The sequence below is a fragment of the Oncorhynchus masou genome, chromosome 16, assembly GCF_036934945.1.
Source record: "Oncorhynchus masou masou isolate Uvic2021 chromosome 16, UVic_Omas_1.1, whole genome shotgun sequence".
NCBI classification, from domain to species: Eukaryota; Metazoa; Chordata; class Actinopteri; order Salmoniformes; family Salmonidae; genus Oncorhynchus; species Oncorhynchus masou.
The window spans coordinates 8098347-8121383 of record NC_088227.1 but is presented as its reverse complement, the minus strand read 5'-3'; the positions used below and the strand labels follow the sequence as shown (position 1 = coordinate 8121383).

Here is a 23037-nt window from a genome sequence, read left to right as displayed (position 1 = left end):
CTTATTTCACACGTGTGATTTGGAAATGTTTTTTTTGCATATCCCAACTCACCGTCGGCGAGTGCCAGTCTGTTTCTGCTATCATACCAACTCCTTGTCATATCATGTTTGTCATTCCATGACCAGGCTAAAAGCTTGGGTCTAACCTGGCACATAATTCATCATCTCTTCGAATGCCTTCTTGGCTCTTCTCTGCTTGTCTCCTGTAGTGAGTTCCTCACTGGTCTCACAGAACACAGCATCTAAGATAGGATCAGAAAACATCATCATGAGTCTGGGAGAAGTGGATCAAGGCAAGGCAATTCCAGAACTTAATGGACAGTAATTCACAACAACAAAAGTGAGATTGGCTAAGCACTGAAGTGGAACAGCAACATCTACAGTGATTGTGTATATTGCCCTAAAACCCTTTGGTGGAGCCCTAGGAAGGAAATAGGAGGGGTCGGGGAAGAAAAACAGTCAAAAGGTTTATAAAGGGGGAAACATTACTGATGCAATTCACCGTACCTCTGAGCATGGTGATGAGAGAGACGACGTGGTGCTCCTGCAGGATCACGTCCAGTTTGTGCTGGATGTAGTTATCCATGTAGGCCTCCAGCGTGTTCTTGAACAAGATCCGTCCCCCTGACAGGATATGGTGCAACCAGTCTGGCATGTGGAACACCACTCGACCTGTCGGGTCAAACAATCATTTCATCAAATGTATTTTGTTACATGAGCAGTTGTCACAAACACAGTCTCTCAACACAGCACCAAACACAATGAGAAGAATCATGGCTGGGTAATAGGTGTGGGCCTGACAGTCCTGACCTTCCTACAACTAGCACTGTGACGGTCACAATTCTGTTTGTACACTTGCTTGCATGAATATGGTTCTTAATAAAAGCTATTTTAAAAAGCCATTACACTTTGTTATTATCATCATGCCATTTCATTATTATTATTTCAGGTTACTTATAAATATGAATCAACAAATTAAGAAATGCCAGGTTGGAGAGTGTCATATTTTCGTATTGACATCGCTAATGGAGTCAAAATATATATATATATATATATATATATGCCTACATTGTCCTTGTTTTACTTTCATGTTGGACTTCATTCATTACCATCAGTTACAGGCCTACCTACACGTACTGTAGTGGCCATCACTGGCAATACTAAAACCCTCCATATTCTTTCACTAGATTAACTTCTAATGACAGCCGTATTATGCTCAAGATGTTTGTGTTATTTGTGTGACTACCATATTTCATGGTTCAGTCACGGGACTACTTCTTCCCTGGTGCCTGGTCACTTACCCATGAACATCATGTAGTCATACATCCCTTCCACTGAGATCACCTCCATAAAGCAGTTCCGGTTGTGTTTCTTCTCCAGGCCCTCGGGCAGGTTAGCGTTGTTTTTGTACAGGTCAGTGAATAGCTAGGGAGATAGAAATCTTTTATATTGATGAGAAATGGACTACAAAACACACAACTCAGCCTTTCAAGGAAGTTCAGAGTGAGTCAAACCACACAGTTAACAGTCTGCCACACTTCATCGTTTAAATCTGAGATTACACATGCAACATATCCATGGAATATGTTTTTTCAAAAGTGCTAAACTCTGGAATGACCGGAACATTCTCTCATTACGGTTAGTGGAAGGAACATGCAAATATTTATCATTGTGACTGAAATGAGCACATCCTGTCAAAGAGCAGGGCTAAGGAGTATTTGACACTGACAAAAACACTTTTTTATTTTTTAAACGGAAGATGGTCAAATATTTGGTTCCAGCATCCATCGTGGGGTCATTTGTAAAAACACCTGAGAGTTACGAGGAATGGTTTTAATTTATTAGTTGGGGTCAAGGCCAATGCTCCTTCAAATGTTTAGTGTCACTGAACAAGTTTCAGGTCTGCTGAGCACAAGCTTCTACGTTGTGAAGATGCAGTGCAACTTCCAGCGGTTGTTTACTGTGAACACTGAGGCTGTACCGACTTTAAGTTAGTTGCAGACAGAGGTCAAGTAGGCTACTGTGGCTATCTAATCATAAGGGCCTACCATCAAAAACAACAGAAAATGCATCCCATAACATTTTAACACAGAAATAGCTGTTCTATCATTCAGCCTACAGTAGCAGGCAATGTTTGGTGTTCAATGTAGGCCCACATTCCAGGAGCCTCTTGGGAAAAAAAACCTGTAGGGCTTGACATAAACCTGTTTATGCAGTTGTCCTTTTGTTAAGGGAATTTTTATCAATAATGACTAATTATGTATACATTTCAATCAGGACAGACTAATTACAATACTATTATGTTACTGTATATGTACTAATCAGAATACTATTATGTTACTGTATATGTACTAATCAGAATACTATTATGTTACTGTATATGTACTAATCAGAATACTATTATGTTACTGTATATGTACTAATCACAATACTATTATGTTACTGTATATGTACTAATCAGAATACTATTATGTTACTGTATATGTACTAATCAGACTACTATTATGTTACTGTATATGTACTAATCACAATACTATTATGTTACTGTATATGTATGAATTTTCTTTTTAACCTTAGTACTGAATATAATGTGTGCAAATATAATCAAGAATTAGAACAATGCCTGTCTGTACCATGGTAGAAATGAATGAACTCATAGCCAGACTGGCTAGAGGGCTTATCTACACCAGCTGTCCTGAGCTCAAGTCATATATCATCTTAATAGGGAAAGACGATGTGAGAACCATACAGCCTTTGTATTAGAGCGGAGATGTCATTAGTTTCAGTACCAACCCGTGACGTCATTTTCAGTTTATAACCTGTGGTAAAATGTGTAAGGAGCAGTACTCTCGTGAATAAAGGCTGCTGTTTGACTTTAAGACTGGGCTCTGTCTATTATTATAGAATAAGGGTCTTACAAATCCTTATTAATTGACAGAGTGTTTAATTTCAATTGGGTGTTAAAACAGAGCAATTTAATTCCTGCAACACCTTTAGACAAGGAAGGTGACTGAAAATTAAACCACTTTACAAAATAAAATGTATTCTTGTTCCCATAATTATAGAGAATCAGACATATTATGCTGCCCTCTGCCTATTGGTTACTTAGCCTGTCTCAAAATACAACACTGCCCCTTTAAGACAAGAAAAAGCTCTTTACCCTACTCACTTTTCAAAGATGCTTTTGTAGGAAGCAATCACTCCCCCATTGCGGACTACAAATGATCTAGGCTAATAACTCCTAACTAGCAAAGGATATGAACAAATGGGCACGTGGCTACATGCAGAGCTCGCTTTGTTCTCAAAACAAGACTTCGAAGGAACATTGGTCAAGGTTGTCCACTGAAGCAGGACACATTCCTAGATATCCCTCCCATCAATCTCAGATATGTATACAACCAGTGTTCACTGTGAAGTGTGTACGTGGTCCCAGGGCAAATGGGGAGCTTTGCACAGTAAGTGTAAAGGTAAAACTAGGGAATGTGGGGAAAATGTGACCCTATAGGCTTTTTTTTAGGTTACTTTGGGGAATTGTGCAACCCTAGCCTCACCTTCTTGTTCTTCTCAGCAGTAGGGCTGAGCATGGTCATCTCTGGTCTGCTAGATTTGGCTTTGGGAGATTCACAGGAGTTGAAGAAGGACTGGATGAAGGGCTCCAGGTTCTGTCCTTTCTGGCAGGCAGAGATGCAGAGGAAAACAAAGACAGAACACTGTGAATACTATCAGTCGACTGAGCCGGAATATTGTCTGATCATATCTACTTCCTTTTCCAGTTAAATTGAGTCTCAGAGATGAACTATGACATTGATATATTGGTATTGGCCAGAACCCCAAGAGATATTCTACTATTAAAAGCACATTGGAAAAATGCCTCTTACCTCTTTAATAATTTTTCCAGGGACAGACCTGAATATTTTACCTGAGAAGGAATAAAATCAATCAACACAGATCCACATGGCGCTACATAGCTAATCAATGATGAACTTCATGTATTTTACCATGGCATTTTTAGTCCTATAAATTCTGTATGAATGCATGGTCAAAAGTAGTGCACTATAGAGGATAGGGTGGCATTTGGGACACAGAACATGTACTTCTCCAGGGCATCTTTAGCCCTCCTCGTGTTATAATGTATGAATATGTTAGAAAATGCTCCATAGATGTTAATGATGTACTGTATGAATGTGTTAGAAAATGCTCCATACCGAGGTTGACATCAGGCAACATCTTGTCCATGAACTGAGACTCCATGCTGTGAGGCGATAGGAAATCTGCCAACAACTGACTGTTACTTAGCTCTGGGTGCTGCATCAGTCTCTGTTCCCAACACACGCACGTAAAGGCATGGATGCAGGCACGGATGCACGCATAGATGTGCACACACACATACACACACAATACAAATATGCATATGCACACACGCACAGGACTCACCAAAAGCGAGAGATGACGATATATTAGAGTAATTTGATTGTTGTTTTTTTAAGCCTTGAATGCACTACAGTTACTTCACACTATGCAGAGGAACAGGCCTATGAATCATTACCTGCAAATATTCCTCAAATTCTTCCCTTTTGGATGACAAGAACTCACAGTTCTTTGGTCCAATAATTCTTTTGGAGGGAAGCTGTGCATCTGCAAATGAGCCTGTGCAAAAGTGAACAAGGTCAATTTACTAGTGACATTTACAGTGTCAAAAAAGGAAACAAAAGTTCTGTCTGAATCCACTAGCCACAGGACTGAAATAAAGCCAAAAGGATATACTTCCTCTGTTAAAATGTGTCAGAAAGTATAAATGACGTCTTACCATGGAACTCTGTGAGTTTATTTTCTAGAACGTAGAATTCCATGTATCTTCTGAAGATGGACCAGTTCTCCGGTTCTTGCCACACTGAGAAAACCACTCAAGAATCAACAGAATTGAAAACCAACATCAATACTGCAGTTTTATATTTCCCAATCCCCACTGTCATAATTCATCAAATGTATGGCTGCTTCCCAAATGGCACTTCATTCCCTACATAGTAGGTAGGCCGACTTATAGAATTCATTAGATTGATTTGAATTTATGTTTTAGCGCAACAATCAAAAGTACATTTTTTCCCTGTCTTTGAGCGTTTATGTATTTTTGGTCTCATCTCCTTCGCTCCTTCTGTGCACCTTCTCACTCGCACACAGACACTAAGTCCCTCCCCATGCCACTCACAACAATGACAAACGATAACTTCTTGCTCTCTGACAACAAGCAGTCTAAACTTGCTATTTGCATTTGAGGTTTGGGTGAACAGAATCGGTCATATGGACACCGAAATACTTAAGACATTATTTTTCTGTAATAAAGGAGAACGATACTCTTTATGTCTCAACTCCCAACATTCATAACATGGATGGATTCAAAGACCTCACTGTCTTGCCAGGAGGGTGCAGGGTGTTCTAGAGTTCTGGTAGACATGTTTTGCTGAAGTATTTACGGCTCAGGATCTCGTATCTTGGGTATAGAGTTCGAATCAACTTTCTGAAACAGTCTTTCTCCACAGTTTGATTTGTTTCCATGTCTTTCGCTATGTGATACGTAATTGCATTCGTTATTTCATTCCACTTCTTGTCATACGGATTACCACTAATGATTGGTGCGTTGAGTGATAGCTGAATGCGGGTCTGGCTTGAAGATGTCTTGAGACTTGTTCTGCTGCTCCGGGGGTTTGTTGCACACAGTCTGGTAGATTCTTCATATTCGCGCACATTTCAGATGGTGAAAAAGATTGCTGGTGTTTCCACATTTGGCAAGCACAATGAGTCTACACAACTTACACAATACTATTTGTTGGTTGAGGTCCGATATCTGAAAGCCAAACCAGTTCCAGTCGTCCTGCAAATCAACCTCAATAGTGTTATTTTCCTCGTCTTCAGTCATCCTCAATTCTTGCTTACACTTTTGCGCTTGTGTTTCGGACACCTTTGCTAACGAAAGGAGTTTACTTCACTAAATGTTTGCTTGCATGTTCCTTTTGTTGACTTTGATTGATAGGCAGATTGCTTGTAACGTCCATGCTCCTACTTTTTTTCTTTGCTAAAAAAAAAAAAAAAGCTATGTAAAAGATTAAACTATTTGAACTAGCCCACTAAGCTGTATCACTCGACTGAAATTTTGAACAAAACAAAAGACGCCTTATTTCATACATTTATTAATTTACCATGATATGGCAAAATCCACATCATGGCATTACATCATACCAGTATTCACATTCATACCAGTACACCACCCAGCCCCAATATATCTTGAATCACTCATAACTATCTTTAGGCCATATCTAGGCCCAGCCCTACTACATAGTGCCCTACTTTTGACCAGGACTCTCTGATCAAAAGTAGTGCATTATGTTGGTAATAGGGCGCCATTTGGGACTAACTCATAAACACCTCTGGTCGTGCCCTCACCTTCCTTCCTGTCGTTGCGTTCCACTTCGATACAGAACACAGGGACTCTCTCCCTATTGAGCTCATCAACGTAGGGGATGGTGATGCTCCAGGCTGACAGGTTCCTCAGGACTCCTGGAGTACTGCAAGCCTCCACTGGGATGTTATCCTCCACCACCACTGTGGCCTCCTCAATCTGCAACATATGGGAGGTGTGGGACGACAGTTGAACTAAGCTCATGAGGCACATAAGTTATATTCTTTTAGAATGAAATAATTTACATATAAGTAAAAAAATATATATGCACCAATAGCAGAACGTCCCTTTAAATTGTACTAAGCCAAAAAAATAAACCCTTTGGTGATAAACATGAAAACCACCTATTCATATACAGATAGTGGAGGATGAGGAAGTGATATTGGTTTCTCTTTGGGTGTCCGTTCTAAATTATTGCACTATATCAGGAATAGAGTGCCATTTGGAGGGGAAGCGCTCACCGCTTCATCTTCAGCGTTGACCATGGCGTACGGCAGCATAGTCCCCTCCATGGTGGTGCTTTTGAAGACACCTTTGATTTTGCTGCCGATCCTGCTTATCCCGAAGGACTCCCCTCGTTTTGAGATATTCCTTCACAGGCACAAACAAAAACAGAGAGTCGGAAAGGGAGCTGTGAGCGACTGCATGTGTTCCTGCCAACAGTTGAGGCCACTTATGCAAACGTCTGATGTTAATGCAGCCTTGCCTCATGTCAAAATGCCGTGCTGATTTCCAAATCCGAACAACACACAACGAGAGAACACATTATGAAACGCTGCACATTCAACTAACGGACAGACGAAAACAGATGAGAGGTACTTTGAAGTTGTGTATTACAGGAGTACATGCTTACAGACTAAGGCTCAAAGCTAGCCACACACAAAGCATCCTCCATTCAAGCACTCGCATCTTTGTATTAGAGGTCGAGCGATTAATCGGAATGGCCGATTAATTAGGGCCAATTTCAAGTTTTCATAACAGTCGGAAATTGCTATTTTTGGACAAAGACTTTGCCGATTTTACACGTTTATTTAATCTTTATTTAACTAGGCAAGTCAGTTGAGAACACATTCTTATTTTCAATGACGGCCTAGGAACAGTGGGTTAACTGCCTCGTTCAGGGGCAGAACGACAGATTTTACCTGGTCAACTTGGGGGATTCAATCTTGCAACCTTACAGTTAACTAGTCCAACGCTCTAACCACCTGCCTCTCATTGCACTCCAAGAGGAGACTGCCTGTTACGCGAATGCAGTAAGAAGCTAGCATTAAACTTATCTTATAAAAAACAATCAATCAATCATAATCACTAGTTAACTACACATGGTTGATGATATTACTACTTTATCTAGCGTGTCCTGCGTTGCATATAATTGATGCGGTGCGTATTGTTGCTCCAATGTGTACCTAACCATGAACATCAATGCCTTTTTGAAAATCAACTACACAGAAGTATATATTTTTAAACCTGCATATTTAGCCAAAAGAAATCCAGGTTAGCAGGCAATATTAACCAGGTGAAATTGTGTCACTTCTCTTGTGTTCATTGCACGCAGAGTCAGTGTATATGCAACAGTTTGGGCCGCCTAATTTGCCAGAATGTTATGTAATTATGACATAACATTGAAGGTTGTGCAATGTAACAGGATTTTTTAGATGAATGGATGCCACCCGTTAGATAAAATACGGAACGGTTCCGTATTTCATTGAAAGAATAAACTTGTCTTGTTTTCGAGATGATAGTTTCTGGATTCGACCATATTAATGTCCTAATGCTCGTATTTATGTGTGTTATTATGTTATAATTAAGTCTATGATTTGATAGAGCAGTCTGAGCGGTGGTAGGCAGCAGCAGGCTCGTAAGCATTCATTCAAACAGCTCTTTCGTGCGTTTTGCCAGCAGCTCTTCGTTGTGCGTCAAGCATTGCGCTGTTTATGACTTCAAGCCTATCAACTCTTGAGATTAGGCTGGTGTAACCGATGTGAAATGGCAAGCTAGTTAGCGGGGTGCGCGCTAATAGAGTTTCAAATGTCACTCGCTCTGAGACTTGAAGTGGTTGTTCCCCTTGCTCTGCAAGAGTAACGCTGCTTCGAGGGTGGCTGTTGTCGTTGTGTTCCTGGTTCGAGCCCAGGGAGGAGCGAGGAGAGGGACGGAAGCTATACTGCTACACTGGCAATACTAAAGTGCCTATAAGAACATCCAATAGTCAAAGGTTAATGAAATACAAATGGTATAGAGGGAAATAGTCCTAGAATTCCTATAATAACTACACCTTAACTTCTTACCTGGGAATATTGAAGACTCATGTTAAAAGGAACCACCAGCTTTCATGTTCTCATGTTCTGAGCAAGGAACTTAAATGTTAGCTTTCTTACATGGCGCATATTGCACTTTTACTTTCTTCTCGAACACTTTGTTTTTGCATTATTTAAACCAAATGTAACATGTTTCATTATTTATTTGAGGCTAAATTGATTTTATTGATGTTTTATGTTAAGTTAAAATAAGTGTTCATTCAGTATTGTTGTAATTGTCATTATTACAAATACATTAAAAAAATAAAAAACATGTAAATCGGCCGATTAATCGGTATCGGCTTCTTTTTTTTGGGGGGGGGGGGTCCTCCAATAATCGGTATCGTATAGGCGTTAAAAATCATAAATCGGTCGACCTCTACTTTGTATATTCAAAAGGTGCAGCTAAAATAAAGACCAATACATCTATCCAAAATGTAACATAGGCCAATAACCCCAATTCTTGTTCAGTTAGCGCAATTCAACACGGTAAAGGTAAGTCAATACAAAAACACATAAACACTAGATTGCAAAAGCCTACTGAAGACAAGTGCTTATTGCCCCACAATGCTTTTGTTCTCAGGCAAATTTTGGTTCCATTCACTTCATTCTGGGCATATTAAATAGCATATCTTGCAAGCAGCTAAATCAACGGAAGCCAGCCGAGGGACATTAGCTTGGCCTGCATCATTCAAAACACATACTCACCTCATATCATCCAAACTCAGACTATTCCTGGAATAATAGGCACAATGAATCACAGGCTGCCAGGATAAACAGGAGCAGCCCACAAATAGTACAAATTAGCCTCAGTGCCCTTTGTGTGGATGTGGTGGGCGTCAACAGGTCTGTTACTGGGGCCAAAAATAATACACCACCCTAATGTAGTGTTGATGTGAACTTGATTTAGACTTGGAGGCATTCTGTGTATTACATGAATGACATAATGAAACTAGTCTTAACACTTCTGTTTGGAAGAATATTAAAGCTCTCCAATTAAGTCTCTATTTAGATGTAAAGGGAACATTTGTGGGCTATATTATGACAACACCAAAAAAAACTATAAAACGAACTACACTAAACCACTTAAGGTTAGAGTAATATTAGACATCTTTCCAATGTAGTCATTGCCATCAGGAGCACAAACCTGTTCATTCTGGTGTCCATTTTTGGAGACTCCACCCCCCTCAGAAGGTGTCTGAAATACTGCAGAGAGAAAGAGAGCTATAAATGTGGGAAAATGTTATCCATTTGTCAACTTGCTTTTGTATATCTTTTGACTCTGTCATAGTATGTTTGCCCTATGTGCAATTTAGAACACAGACGATAGTATAGTAGTGTAGGTGCTGTACTTGGGCTCACCTCATCGCTGTGGCAGAACATGGGGGTGAAGACGCTCTCCAGCAGGGACAGCACATGCTCATAGGCCTCAAACAGGCAGTGCATAGTCTGCAGCTTCACCACACCCTCGTACGGCCCCTGTGCAACTAGTGCCAATTATGACAGAGTACAGTAAAATAAATAAAATATATTAAAAAGAGCAAGTCATATATATTTTCAAGGTTTGTGGACTTTGAGAAAATCGCACATATCTGAACAAAAAAGGCTGCATATGTCACACTATGTTGAACAATGATTGTGTACTGAGAATCTAGCAGAGCTTACTGTTTCGTATTTCCTCGATGATGAAGGGGTCAAAGCTGATCTTGTCGATGCTTTCTTCCAGGCAGTAGGTCTCATAGAGGTGCTGCACCTCTCCATGCAGCCGCTGCAGCTCAGAGTCACTCAGCTCCGGACACAGGATCTTATCATTGAACTCCTCTGGAATGACATGAAGGAGAAGTAGATGAATGCTATTACAGTGTTACTTGATTGATCAATGTTTTATAAAACTTCCAAACAGTAGAGGTGCGTGGGTAAAATCACTGGGGAAGCCAAGCCAGGGGGGAAAAAAGCCATATTACGACCTACGTGTTGTGATACTTGGGTGGTTTGTTCTATACCGTTAGTTCATATGCCTTGCGACCCTGATATAAAGGCTTAATGGTCGGGACAATAATGCACAGTGGCAGAATAAACTCAACCACACCTTTGTTTCAACACAAAACCAGAGAGTGGACATATTATGGACTTCACCGGACATATGTCCAGTGAAGTCCACAAAACATATAGCATGTAACAAACAGTCACATGACCTACAGCATGGTTAAGCAAGTTAACGTTTCCGACATTTTCAGACTACTAAACAACTATTGATTTAGAACACCGTAGGGTTAACACAAGTCAAAGAAAACAGGGAGCTGCCTCCACTAATTCCAGCACCATTTCAACATCATCAAATCACCTATGCTTAGTCTAATATAGTGACAACTAAAAGATTTCAAAAACAATTTAGTCCAATCAACATAAGCTAGATATGTGGCTGTCCATGGTACTGATGTGTGCGCGCGTGTAAGTAAATAACATGTCGATTCACCCTACGTGTAGAAAAACACTAATGCCATCCTCCTCTCTTTCATGTTGCCGAAACGGTCTATGATTTTCATACAGTACACACAGTTTTTGTTGTCCTCGGCTACCTGGCTAAAATGCTGGCTGGCTAGTCTGACTTCATGGGCAACGATTAGCCTGCTAGTTAACATTAGCCTACTACATCTAGCTTCCATCCTCTCAGGCCTGAGGCACAATGTATGAATTTATGGTCAGATCAAAATCACCGTTATAATCACAGGCCAGTACAGAGAAGTAAGTAAAGCCACAAGTTGAAATTCCTACCTCCGTCCATGGCTAATTTAGTGTGGCTATTATTAATGAGTCATTAATGTAACTTAAGTTGTTCTACAAACGTTGGGCTATATGTTTTGATTTTTAATACATTGTAAGGCTGCATGATGCAACTAATGATTTGAAAAAAGTTGCTTGAAAGGCATGAGCTCTGCTTTTTTTGCTCAAACTGCACACTTCATTTGTCTCTCATTCTCTCACAATTAGACAAGCGCTTGATAATGCCTCGAATTTCACGCCGGCATCCCCTTTGTGTCCGTAATGCCCCCTAAAAAATACATGCCTTTTGCAGCCAGTGGCCATTGTGCTACATTGTACCCTTCACCCCGAGTGCTGTACGCTCCTAAGCACCGCTCACTCACATGGCTCTCCATCACATCATTGGGTCTTTCTCACAGGATACAAGTGACGACCGACACATCCGAGACGCAACTGCGCGTGTCCTTATCCAATTTGGAGGTGCATATTGAAGATATTGGAAGAACTGTCCACATTTACTTTTCGTCAGCCAACAAGATGAGGAGGCCTAACGAACAGCAAAAGGACTAGCCTATGTCAATCTACTATCACCCATAGTACAACAGTCAACCTATTCTATTCTGTGCGAGAAATAAATATTCCAAACATAGTCTGGGACAGTTCTGGTATGCAATAAAAGTGATAATATATAGGTTAATATTGCCACCCATCAGACTATTCTTGACTTAATCTTGTCTTTACGTGTACTAAATAATATATGTGTAAAATGTTTTTTGATTTAGAATGGACCATTATCATGCACCTGTCTCGAAACAGGGGCAGTGGTAAAAAATACATGTCATCTTTGAACTTCAGTAGCGAATGGAGGGCGCTTTTCCCATGGTTCATTTTATAAATGCCAGCCAGGTTGGCTATACTCCTGAGGTAAAGATAAGCAATGTGCTTAATATTAGGAAAGTTGAGAAATAAATATAGTAGGCCTAGCCTATAGAAAGATGGGATCCTCTTTTTAAAATAGAGGCCATCACTCTGTTTTCTCATGCAATTGCATAGCCTATAGAAATGTTGTGTAACAGGAGCTCATTGGCTCTCATGAAGTGTTTGATTAGATTTTCAAATACATTTGCATTGATGTTAGAGTGATTAGAGGGACAATGGGTGCTGAGTCCCAAGCAGTTAGCAAGTTTGGTAGGCTACTAATGACCATCAGCAGCATTAGAACTTGGAGAAGCCTAATTACCCTGACTAAACGGTCACGTGGAATTTGACTGCCTTTTGACTTGTGACCGCTGGTGTGGCGGCAATACAGTCATCGCAACAGCCCTAGGTGGCAACAATATCAAACTATTTTTGACCAGACATCATCTGTTAGATGGGATACACATACAGAGGGGCGCATTTTGAATTGCTACCTCTGTATTCCTATGGGTTTCATTCAAACTCATGATTATTTATACACATTTGAAACAGTTATAGTTCAAAGATTATATATAGTACCAACAGGTTTTTGACAAGCAATCTAAGTAGGGTCAGTCTGAACATCTCAATGTTGGTTTGGAGTTGATAGCTTAAACAGTAAAATGGTTGATAGGTCTATATTATTATTTAAAAAAAATACCATTTTAGTCTATGGGAGCTCATTTAAATATTTAAATATTGCAGTAATAAAAAAAAAGTAGAAATGCTATCAAAAATATTTTCTCAAACAATCTAAACTGGGGCAATCCGGTTTCATGTTAATAGCTAACATATTTTAAGCTCTAGAGTGGGCCTGAAGAAGTCGAATAAGAAATAGTGTCTTGCCTTCAGCAAGCACACTAATAAAGAAAGAGAAGTGGGGTTGAGTGTTGTAACTCTAGACATCACTGACTATGGTTACTCTGTCATCATGGACTTATGGTCTTCAATATACATGCCTCTCAATATGGGAGTAGCATGCAGGAAAGATGGCAATACAAATGTATTTCTGTCATGACAAACAACTCAATAAAAAAAAAAAATTAAGGGGTGAGAATGTGGTAGGAGGCAAACAAAAGGCCTTTTATAGCCTTGTATGAGGATCTCTGAAAGTGGTGCTGTCCTTACCCACAGTGAGGCAGAATTGAAGAACCTGCACGGCCCCCTCCTGCTTCAGGAAGTTCATGAAGCGGAAGAGCAGGTCCTGTTGCTCCCGGATCTCCTTCAGCTCCAGCTTCAGCACCTGGGAAACCACAGGCGGGAGGACAGCCACAGAGTTCAGAAACTGTGCTTGTCCATGCAAAACTCTAAACCAATACTTTAACTATTGCCTTCATTTTTATTATTTTGTCATGTCTTCTGTTTTAGTTTACCGACTACCTTTCTATTTGTGCTTGTTAGAACTAGGAGGGTACAGTAGTACAGCTATTAATGGTTAGTTATGTATCCATTCCAATGACAAGGGCTTTCTGTTCCAAATGCTGAAGGGACTAAGTACTTACAGATGTATTCTTGGTACGAGGGTCAGCGTATTTCTGCAGGAATGGAACCAGGGCATATGGTGGATCCATGGCCAGCTCAGGCTGGGCAAACAATTTGAGGAATAAATCACAAATGCATTACAGCATGATGCTTCCACATGAGGTTTGGTAAAACGCCCAATTTACTTACTGGAGAGTCATCAACAAATATTAGAACCATGTGGTTCACAGTATCCTGAAAAGCAACAGGAGGAATGCATCAATAAGACGGAATGTCAACCACCGCTCAGTTAAATTGCTACCATTCCAGAAGTACATGTTCTGCTCATTTATATCCGTTCGTATTCATATCCTATATCACTAAGCACACAACATTCTACTTACAGGATCAGCCATGAAGTCCAAGGTGGGGAGGAACACAGACCCTACCATGACCTCTCGCATCAGCAGAGCTAAAGATCTGACAATCAGGAAGACATAGGATTCAGATAAAGTGCCTGATTTCAAATGAATTTAACAGTAGTGTTCTCAGTTTTTACTTGAGGAAGATCTGACAGAAAAAATGTTCACTCAGTATATTTAGTGGTTAAGATCAATAATAAACAGTTAAATGTCAATTATTTTGATAACAAGATAGTGATAAGAATAATAAAATACATATAAAATATATAAAACTGACAGAGGTGCATGGACTGCCTGGTTGGGTGGGCCTACCTGCAGTCAGTAGCTTTGGGTGGCATGAGATAGGAAAAGAGCATCTCCGTCACCTTCCTGAGATAAAGCAGCTCCTCTCTGCGACTGCGCAGGGCAACATGCAGGTCAGGGCCATACTCATCCAGAGCAGCCTGCTGCAAACCTTCAGTGTTCTTCACTAGAACACACACAGAGTATTAACCCTTGCACAGCCAGTACACATTTTGTTTTCTTTATTGACCAACATCTTGCAGTGCAGAATACTACTGTGAGAATGAAAATGTGCAAATCTACAAAACAAATTGTAAACCTTTTTGTTTGGCCTTTGCAATGATTTCAACGTGCTTCATGGCAGCTTTCATCATTTTGCCAGAAATAAGTGAGGGGACATCAACCTGTGTGAAACAATTACACAGTTAGCGTAGAGTCTGAAAAACAGCCACAGCACATTAACACGGTATTAACCATTAGCAATATGTGGATTCAAATTACATACAAAATTCTAATATATGCTAAGATGTCTTGACAAAGGTTACTATTCGGGGAACAGAATGTGGGTGAAAGAGATTAATAGACAGAACTATATATCACCTTCTGAGCGCGTCGAACTAACACAGATGCAAAGAAACGAAAAGTCATTCTCAGTTCATCTACGCATGCCTCATCATCGGTGATGTCTCTATAAAGTAAAGTAATAAAAAGCATAATGAAATACGCATTCCAAAATCCAGACAGAAAACCCAAGTCAAATTGTTCAAAACTGTGGTAGAAACTACTCACCTGTACCAGGGATATACAAAATTCTCCAGAACCAACTCGAGCAACTAAGGGCCAAATATCAATAATTAATTTCATTTGTGATTTTGTAAATTCTATCTTTGAAATGACCCATTACTGTACCTCTGACATAGAAGCATCCACTTTTGAGTAGACTTTCAAGTCCAACCATGGCTGATAGTTTTCTAGGAGCAATGTTGGTCTGTGAAGGACAACATATTTCAAGTTTTTTAACTTTAATTTTTACATTACAATTTTTACAATTTTTTACAAATCACAATTCAGCCATATTTATCACAATAATTTGCATAGTGATGTGTGAATGTGTCAGTCGGTCCTGTGCAACACATACTCAGAGTAAGTTTACATGCAAAGTAATAATTCAATAATAAACTGATTATGGCAGTAGGCAGATGACGCAAGTCAAGTAAACGCCTTACTCTGCTCATCTTAAAATCGGCGTACAGTCAAAAATCAAAGTAAGCATACAACAATTAAATCACCTGGTTTTCTGAGCAATCTTTCAAATTATTAGGACATGTAAACACCTTAGAAATCGGCGTTCCAGCAGTGTATTTGATCTGCGCATGTGCTAACACAAACTTACTGTAGCGTGAGTAAGTGAGTTCGGAACAACTGAATGTATGAGTCTTAGAAGTAGTTTTCACAAACAAACTTTATATATGTCTGAACTCAACGTGAAACGCATCCCAAAAATAAGATGATCATAGTGGTAGAACTTTTATTTTGATTGACAATATTCTGCCATCACGTAGCCTGATTTCAGATGTGTCCATGTAAACAGTATTATTTTATGAAATCGTTTTTTCTTGCAAAGCATGTAAAGGTTATATTCAAACTATGCTATAACAAACGCTATATTAATCTGACAATTCACAATCGCATAGTGTTAATGTAACCGTAATCTTGTGTCCACTAGATGGCAGATTAACTCCAGATGCACCTCTAACCAATGGGGCAAAAATCCTTCTTGGCATGTTACTCATCAATGCCACTGCTGTTCATTACTCAACACAAGATTTATTCTTAAGCATTCACAATGTAAACGTGAGTGGTGAGTTGTAGTGATGCGCGTGTCAGCCATTTGCTCACCCCACCTGCACACAATTGCTAATAACCCAACTGCAACGGCCAGACTATGTGTTAAAGTGAAAAGTAACAGGGATGTGGGATTATCTTTTTTTTTACCAATTTAGATAGGCTTACAGTACAAGTCAAAAGTTAGGACACACCTACTCATTCAAGGATGTTTCTCTATTTTTTACCTTGTAGAAAACTAGTGAAAATATCAAAACTATGAAATAACACATACAGAATCATGTAGTAACCAAACAAGTGTTAAAACAAATCAAAATATATTTTATATCTGAGATTCTACAAAGTAGCTACCCTTTGCCTGGATGACAGCTTTGCACACCCGTGGCATTCTCTCAACCAGCTTCACAGGGAATGCTTTTCCAAGTCTTGAAGGAGTTCCCACATATGCTGAGCACTTATTAGCTGCTTTTCCTTCACTCTGTGGACCAACTCATCTCAAACCATCCCAATTGGGTTGAGGTTGGGGGATTGTGGAGGCCAGGTTATCTGATGTAGCACTCCATCACTCTCCATCTTGGTCAAATAGCCCTTACACAGCCTGGAGGTGTGTTGGGTCATTGTCCTGTTGAAAAACAAATGATAGTGGGACTAAGTCCAAACCAGATGGGATGACGTATCGCTGCAGAATGCTGTAGTAGCCAGGCTGGTTATGTGTGCCTTGAATTCTAAATAAATAACCAGCAAAGCACCCCCACACCCTCCATGCTTAATTGTGGGAACCACACATGCGGAGATCATCCGTTCACCTACGCCGCGTCTCGCAAAGACACGGCGGTTGGAACTATAAATCTCAAAATTTGGACTCAGACCAAAGGACAGATTTCCACCAGTCGAATGCCCATTGCTCTTGTTTCTTGGCCCGAGCAAGCATCTTCTTATTGGTGTCTTTAGTAGTGGTTTCTTTGCAGCATTTCGACCTTGAAGGCCTGATTCACGCAGTGTCCTCTGAACAGTTGATGTTGAGATGCGTCTGTTACTTGAACTCTTGTGAAGCATTTATTTGGGCTACAATTTCTGAGCCTGGCAACTCTAATGAACTTATCCTCTGCAGCAGAGGTAACTCTGGGTCTTCCTTTCCTTTTGCCGGTCTTCATGAGAGCCAGATTCATCATTAGCGCTTGGTTTTTACAACTGTAATTGAAGTTCTTGAAATGTTTCCGCATTGAATGACCTTCATGTCTTAAACTAATAACTAATGATATTGATTTGGTCTTCTACCAAATAGGGCTATCTTCTGTATACCACCAGTACCTTGTCACAAAACAACTGATTGGCTCAACTGCATTGAAGAAATTCCACAAATTAACTTAAGGCAAAACTTTTAATTGAAATGCATTCCAGGTGACTACATCATGAAGTTGGTTGAGAGAATGCCAAGAGTATGCCAAGTTTGCAAAGCTGTCATCAAGTCAAAGTGTGGCTACTTTGATGAATCTCAAATTTAAAATGCACTTTTTTGGTTACTACATGATTCCATATGTGTTATTTAATAGTTTTGATGTCGTCACTATTATTGTACAATGTAGAAAATAATACAAATAAAGAAAAACCCTGCAATGAGAAGGTGTGTCCAAACTTTTGACTGGTACTGTATATGTGCGCATGATCAACTTTACTTGGTGGGTTTGCAGTTGTTCAGTGTTGTGAATGTATTTGCAGATCCAAAGAATTCAAATTTGATGGAGAATAACCCGTGAAAGAGAACAGCACTGTGCCCTTTGTCAATGACCCATACAAGAGCCGTTACACTGGTGCCGTGACCCGGATGATCCTCCTGATCAGCCTGACGGGGGAAGTGAAGATCAAGTGTGCTCTTCTGGTCAGATGTTTGGTTTCATGCCATAGGGCTGCTGTTTTGTCATTTCAGTGTTGTGATTTTCCAGTTTTTAGTTTGTCAATTTTTCTTTAACTTTTTCTTTGACATTTAATTTGTTTCATCTAAGGGCGGTGTCAGGGATCACAAATCTTCTACTGATAGTGAAATAGTTGACTATTTTATTACTCCTACTATTGCCAAGGGGAGGGGTGTTTGGTTTGGCAAACATACAGGTAGCAATGCAATGTCCAGTGGGATTCATGGTCGGGGAGTGGGGATATATCAGTCATTAGCTGATCGTGTTAGGAGTGCGGGTACACAGTTCAGGAGTGGGTTGATATGACAGACTATTTGAAAAAGCAAAGATGTGAGGTGCCTGATCAAGCAGCAGCGATCATGAGCAGGTTAATGGGAAAAGCCAGGAATGTTGTGAAGAGTCGTTGGACGTCAAACAGAACCTGGATCTAATCTACCCCATCCTCCTGCAATACTTCCATAACTCCTGCCTTGGTTCAATGCACAGCAGCAGCCAGATGAGATGGACATGTTGGAACTAATGATGGAGAAAGTGCAGCGACAAAACAGTGGTTCCCGTGAACACAACCCCCCTACACACAACCCAGGTCTCAACATTGTACCAGTGACCAGGCCTGCAGGGTCTGTAATGATACCAGGCACTCAGTCTCATTGCATGGGAGAGCGTATGTGCTTCCTCCGTTTGAATCCTGGTCACCCGTGAGATGCATGCCCCAGGCTTTTGTCACAGTCCAGTCCGGCTGAGGAAAACAAGCCAGTGTGTGTTGAGGGAGGCAGTACAGGTAAAGATACTCCCAATGCCGAAGCTCTATACATGTCAGCCAAAGACTAATGACATGACTGGATATGTTGTGTACCAGAACACACATATAGTAGGAAGAAGCAACAGCCTGTTTTACACACCTGTTGGTAACAAAGTGACTCTCGGCACTAAGCTTGACAGCGGGTCAATGGCGTGTACAATGAGTGAGATGGCTGAGCTGAAGTTAATAGATGCTGGGGTAGTTGATGTGAAAAGCCAGTTTAACTCAGATGTCGTACTTGTTGGCTGTGGAGGACACCTTGTGAGGCCAAAGTCTGCATTCAACATAAACATTGAAGTCTATGGATGCAAGATGGTTGTTCCAACCTCGGGAGTAGAAGGTCAACATGATGAACTAATACTGGAAACCAAAGTGATCAAGCACATACTCCGTGTATCAAAACAATGTGACAATTATTGGAAAGCAGTCTCGGCTCCCTGCATCACAGATGAAACGGAATCTGAGCAGTTTTTCACCATGTTAGCTGGAATCAACCACTGGAGAGGCGACAACATCTCTAACGAGATAGGAAGAGTGAGATGAAACTCAGCCATTTGCCTTGACCGTGGTCACGAGTATCTGGTTCGGGGAAAGCTCAACAAAAACTAGTGTTGCGTCTCCTGGCAGCTCAGCGATGACAGAACCTACTACGTCTCGCTCAGCACTATGGGGGATCATGTTGGCAAGGATTGTTATGCCTGTGTGGGGAGACAGATGGGTCCCACTGAAGCTGATCAACACGTCTGGCCGTCCAGTGTGGCTGAAGTACAATGTAAAGCTTGCAGACATCTTCCCATGTGTAGCAATGGAGGACATGCAAGACACTGAACCAGAACAGTGTAGTCCACCAGGTCAGCTGTCCTCCAGCCACGTCTGAGGCCGATCTGACGGGCCACAAGAGGCACGTTCCACAGAAGAGAAGCTAAGATTGCTGGAGTTGAGTGCTTTGGACCTCAGCCCTGTGATGTGAATGAGAAGTGCAAGAGTCAGCGGCTGACATAGCTCACTCCTATGAGGATATCTTTTCACGTCACCATCTTGATTGTAGAGAAGATGAAGGATTTGTTCACAGAATCCGCATGACTGACAGACAGTTCCGGCTTCCGTTCCAAAGAGTGCCTCCAAGTCAATACCAGAAGATGCGCCAGGTCTTGAGTGAGAAGGGGGGGGATCTTCTAGTCTAGAAGAAAAATGGAGACCTTTGTATCTGTACAGACCTTCGCTGGTTGAACAAGAGGACCCTGAAAGATGCACATCCTCTCCCGCACTAGATGGACTGCTTGGTTGCGCTCAGCGGCAACGCTCTCTTCAGCACACTGGATCTCACCTCTGGGTTCTATAACATGTCACTGCACGAAGATGACAGGAAGTATTCAGCCTTCACAACACCTATGGGGCTCTTTGAATATAACCGTCTACGTCAGGGTCTCTGTAACATCCCTCGAAGCTTCATGCGCATGATGGACCGTATCTTCGGAGATCTGAACTTCATGTATTTGCTGTGTTATTTGGATGATCTATTGGTCTTTGGCCCAGACGAGACGACGGCCTTGGAACCTTTGGAGATGGTCACAACATGGAGTTGGCCCCATAGAAGTGCTTTTTCTCTGGAAGTCTCAAGTTCCTTGGTCATATCATTTATGAAAATGGTGTGTATACAGATCCTAATAAAGTTGCGAGCAACGCAGAGTGGCCAAGTTAGCCAGTTATGATTTTGACATCAAGGACGTGCCAGGTCCTCAGAATATGGTTGCTAATACTCCAAGTCGAGTGCCCTTTATCAAAGCTGTTGGCAACAGACTGCTTTGTGAGCCCAATGGAAAAACTCCTTAGTGACGTTCAGGCAGTGTCAAACACTTCAGTCCAAGATGACTTCAGGAGGTCAAGCGATCTCAAAGGTAGCTCCAAATGTGTAAGCTCACAGAACTTCCATGTCTGTTTACATGTGTTCTCAGTCCTTGGCAGTGAATACATCAGCCATACTCCAGTCACATGACAACTAGGAAACAGGAGCTAGAACATGTGCATCATTTACCTCAACTGATATCTCCTGGCCAAGACACCTTACCTGCCTACTCTTAGAAGGAGCTTTGTGATGATCTACTCAACGACAGGACCATTTCTCGTGTGCTATTCTATGTGGAGAGACAACGCAGGCCTTCAAAAAGGGAAAGAGCAAGAGAAACAGTTACAGCCATCAGACACTTGAAGAGCTGGGAGAAGCTTGTTGTCAGTAATGACGTACTGTACAGAGTCTCACGAGATCAGATAAAGACAAAGTAGTTCCAGTACGTAGTTCCTGAGTCTCTCAAAGCAAAAGTCTTGAAGGGTGTTCATGATCATGCAGGTCATCAGGGTCAGTTCAATTGCCATAGCTAGACAGAGATTATTCTGGCTGCGCCTTGACAGAGATGTTAGGGATTATGTCCGTGGTTGCCACTGTTGTATCGTCAGCAAGACAGTTGAGCCCGAGGGCAGGGCTCCACTGGAAAGTATCACCTTGACGGGGCCGCTACAACTGGTTTGTATCAATTTCTGGTCCGCTGAATGATCAAACAACAAGTTCATTGACATACTAGTGACAACATATCACTTTACAAGAATGGCTCAAGCCTTTCCCTGCAGAGACCAATCAGCTAAGCAGGGAGCAAGAATCCTGTAGGACCGATACTTCTGTGTGTATGGATTTTCTGAGAGAATTCATAGTGACCGAGGAGCAAGTTTCGAGAGACAGTTGATCAGCGAGTTACTGAGAGTCTCTGGTGTGAGGAAGTCGCACACAACACCGTATCACCTGATGGGGAATGTCAGCGTGGAATGTTTCAATCAGACATTTGGCAGCATGATCCAAGCTCTAGCACCAAGCAAGACAGGCCGAGGCACCTGCAAACATTGGCGTTCATGTACAATTGCACCACCCATGAGAAGACCGGGTAAGCCCCCTTCTACTTGATGTATGGAAGGATCCCTCGTCTGCCAGTAAATGTGCTTTTCAGAAACACTGAACGATCCAGCTGTTACCAGTTACGACGAGTATGTGGTGTCGCTCTCCAAGGATGTGAAGGATGCTATGGTGATTGCACTGGAACATGTTGTAAAAGAACAGAACCGAAAAACAGATTTTATAACAGAAAGATCAAGGGGCCACCATAGAAGTTAGCGATCAAGTACTGTTGGCAAACAAGAAAGAAAGAGGCAAGTGGCAGACCGATGGGAATCGACAATATACACAATTGATCAAAAGTTTAAGAAAACCCTTGAATGAGTAGGTTCTCTTTATTTTTACTATTTTCTACATTGTAGAATAATAGTGAATACATCAAAACTATGAAATAAGATATGGAATCATGTAGTAACCAAAATATAATATTTTATATTTGAGATTCCTCAAATAGACACCCTTTGCCTTGACAGCTATGCACATTCTTGGCATTCTCTCAACCAGCTTCATGAGGTAGTCACCTTGAATACATTTCAATTAACAGGTGTGTCTTCTTAAAATTAAATTTGTGGAATTGATTTTCTTCTTAATGCATTTGAGCCAATCAGTTGTGTTGTGACAAGGTATGGGGTAGTATACAGAAGATCGCCCTCTTTGGTAAAAGACTAAGTCCAAATTATGGCAAGAAAAGCTCAAATAAGCAATGAAAAACGTTGGTCCATCATTAGTATAAGACATGAACGTCAGTCAATGCGGAAATTTTCAAGTGCAGTCGCAAAAATCATCAAGCGCTATGATGAAACTGGCTCTCATAAGGACCGCCACAGGAAAGGAAGTCCCAGAGTTACCTCTGCTGCAGAGGATAAGTTCATTAGAGTTACCAGCCCAAATAAATGCTTCAGA

The 23037-nt window shown here is 41.0% G+C and overlaps 1 protein-coding gene across 12 annotated transcripts in view; it reads right to left on the bottom strand.

The window, feature by feature from the left end:
* Positions 1-23037, bottom strand: part of LOC135557410 (sorting nexin-14-like) — a 30040-nt gene that overhangs the window by 1078 nt on the left and 5925 nt on the right. For 8 of the 12 annotated variants that reach the window (XM_064990649.1, XM_064990642.1, XM_064990650.1 and 5 more), the window contains 23 exons: positions 15543-15621; positions 15423-15466; positions 15234-15321; positions 14953-15037; positions 14664-14820; positions 14334-14409; positions 14140-14184; positions 13971-14051; positions 13597-13711; positions 10414-10569; positions 10111-10235; positions 9896-9954; positions 9457-9483; positions 6916-7045; positions 6439-6613; positions 4808-4891; positions 4547-4647; positions 4206-4317; positions 3879-3919; positions 3552-3671; positions 1302-1425; positions 508-672; positions 147-242 (listed from right to left, as the gene is read on the bottom strand). In XM_064990649.1, the coding sequence (XP_064846721.1) occupies positions 147-242; positions 508-672; positions 1302-1425; positions 3552-3671; positions 3879-3919; positions 4206-4317; positions 4547-4647; positions 4808-4891; positions 6439-6613; positions 6916-7045; positions 9457-9483; positions 9896-9954; positions 10111-10235; positions 10414-10569; positions 13597-13711; positions 13971-14051; positions 14140-14184; positions 14334-14409; positions 14664-14820; positions 14953-15037; positions 15234-15321; positions 15423-15466; positions 15543-15621 (2285 nt within the window). Of the gene's footprint in view, positions 1-52; positions 243-507; positions 673-1301; positions 1426-3551; positions 3672-3878; positions 3920-4205; positions 4318-4546; positions 4648-4807; positions 4892-6438; positions 6614-6915; positions 7046-9456; positions 9484-9895; positions 9955-10110; positions 10236-10413; positions 10570-13596; positions 13712-13970; positions 14052-14139; positions 14185-14333; positions 14410-14663; positions 14821-14952; positions 15038-15233; positions 15322-15422; positions 15467-15542; positions 15622-16829; positions 16923-23037 lie in introns of those variants that run through there. The other 4 variants (XM_064990644.1, XM_064990646.1, XM_064990651.1 and 1 more) reach the window with 3 other exon arrangements.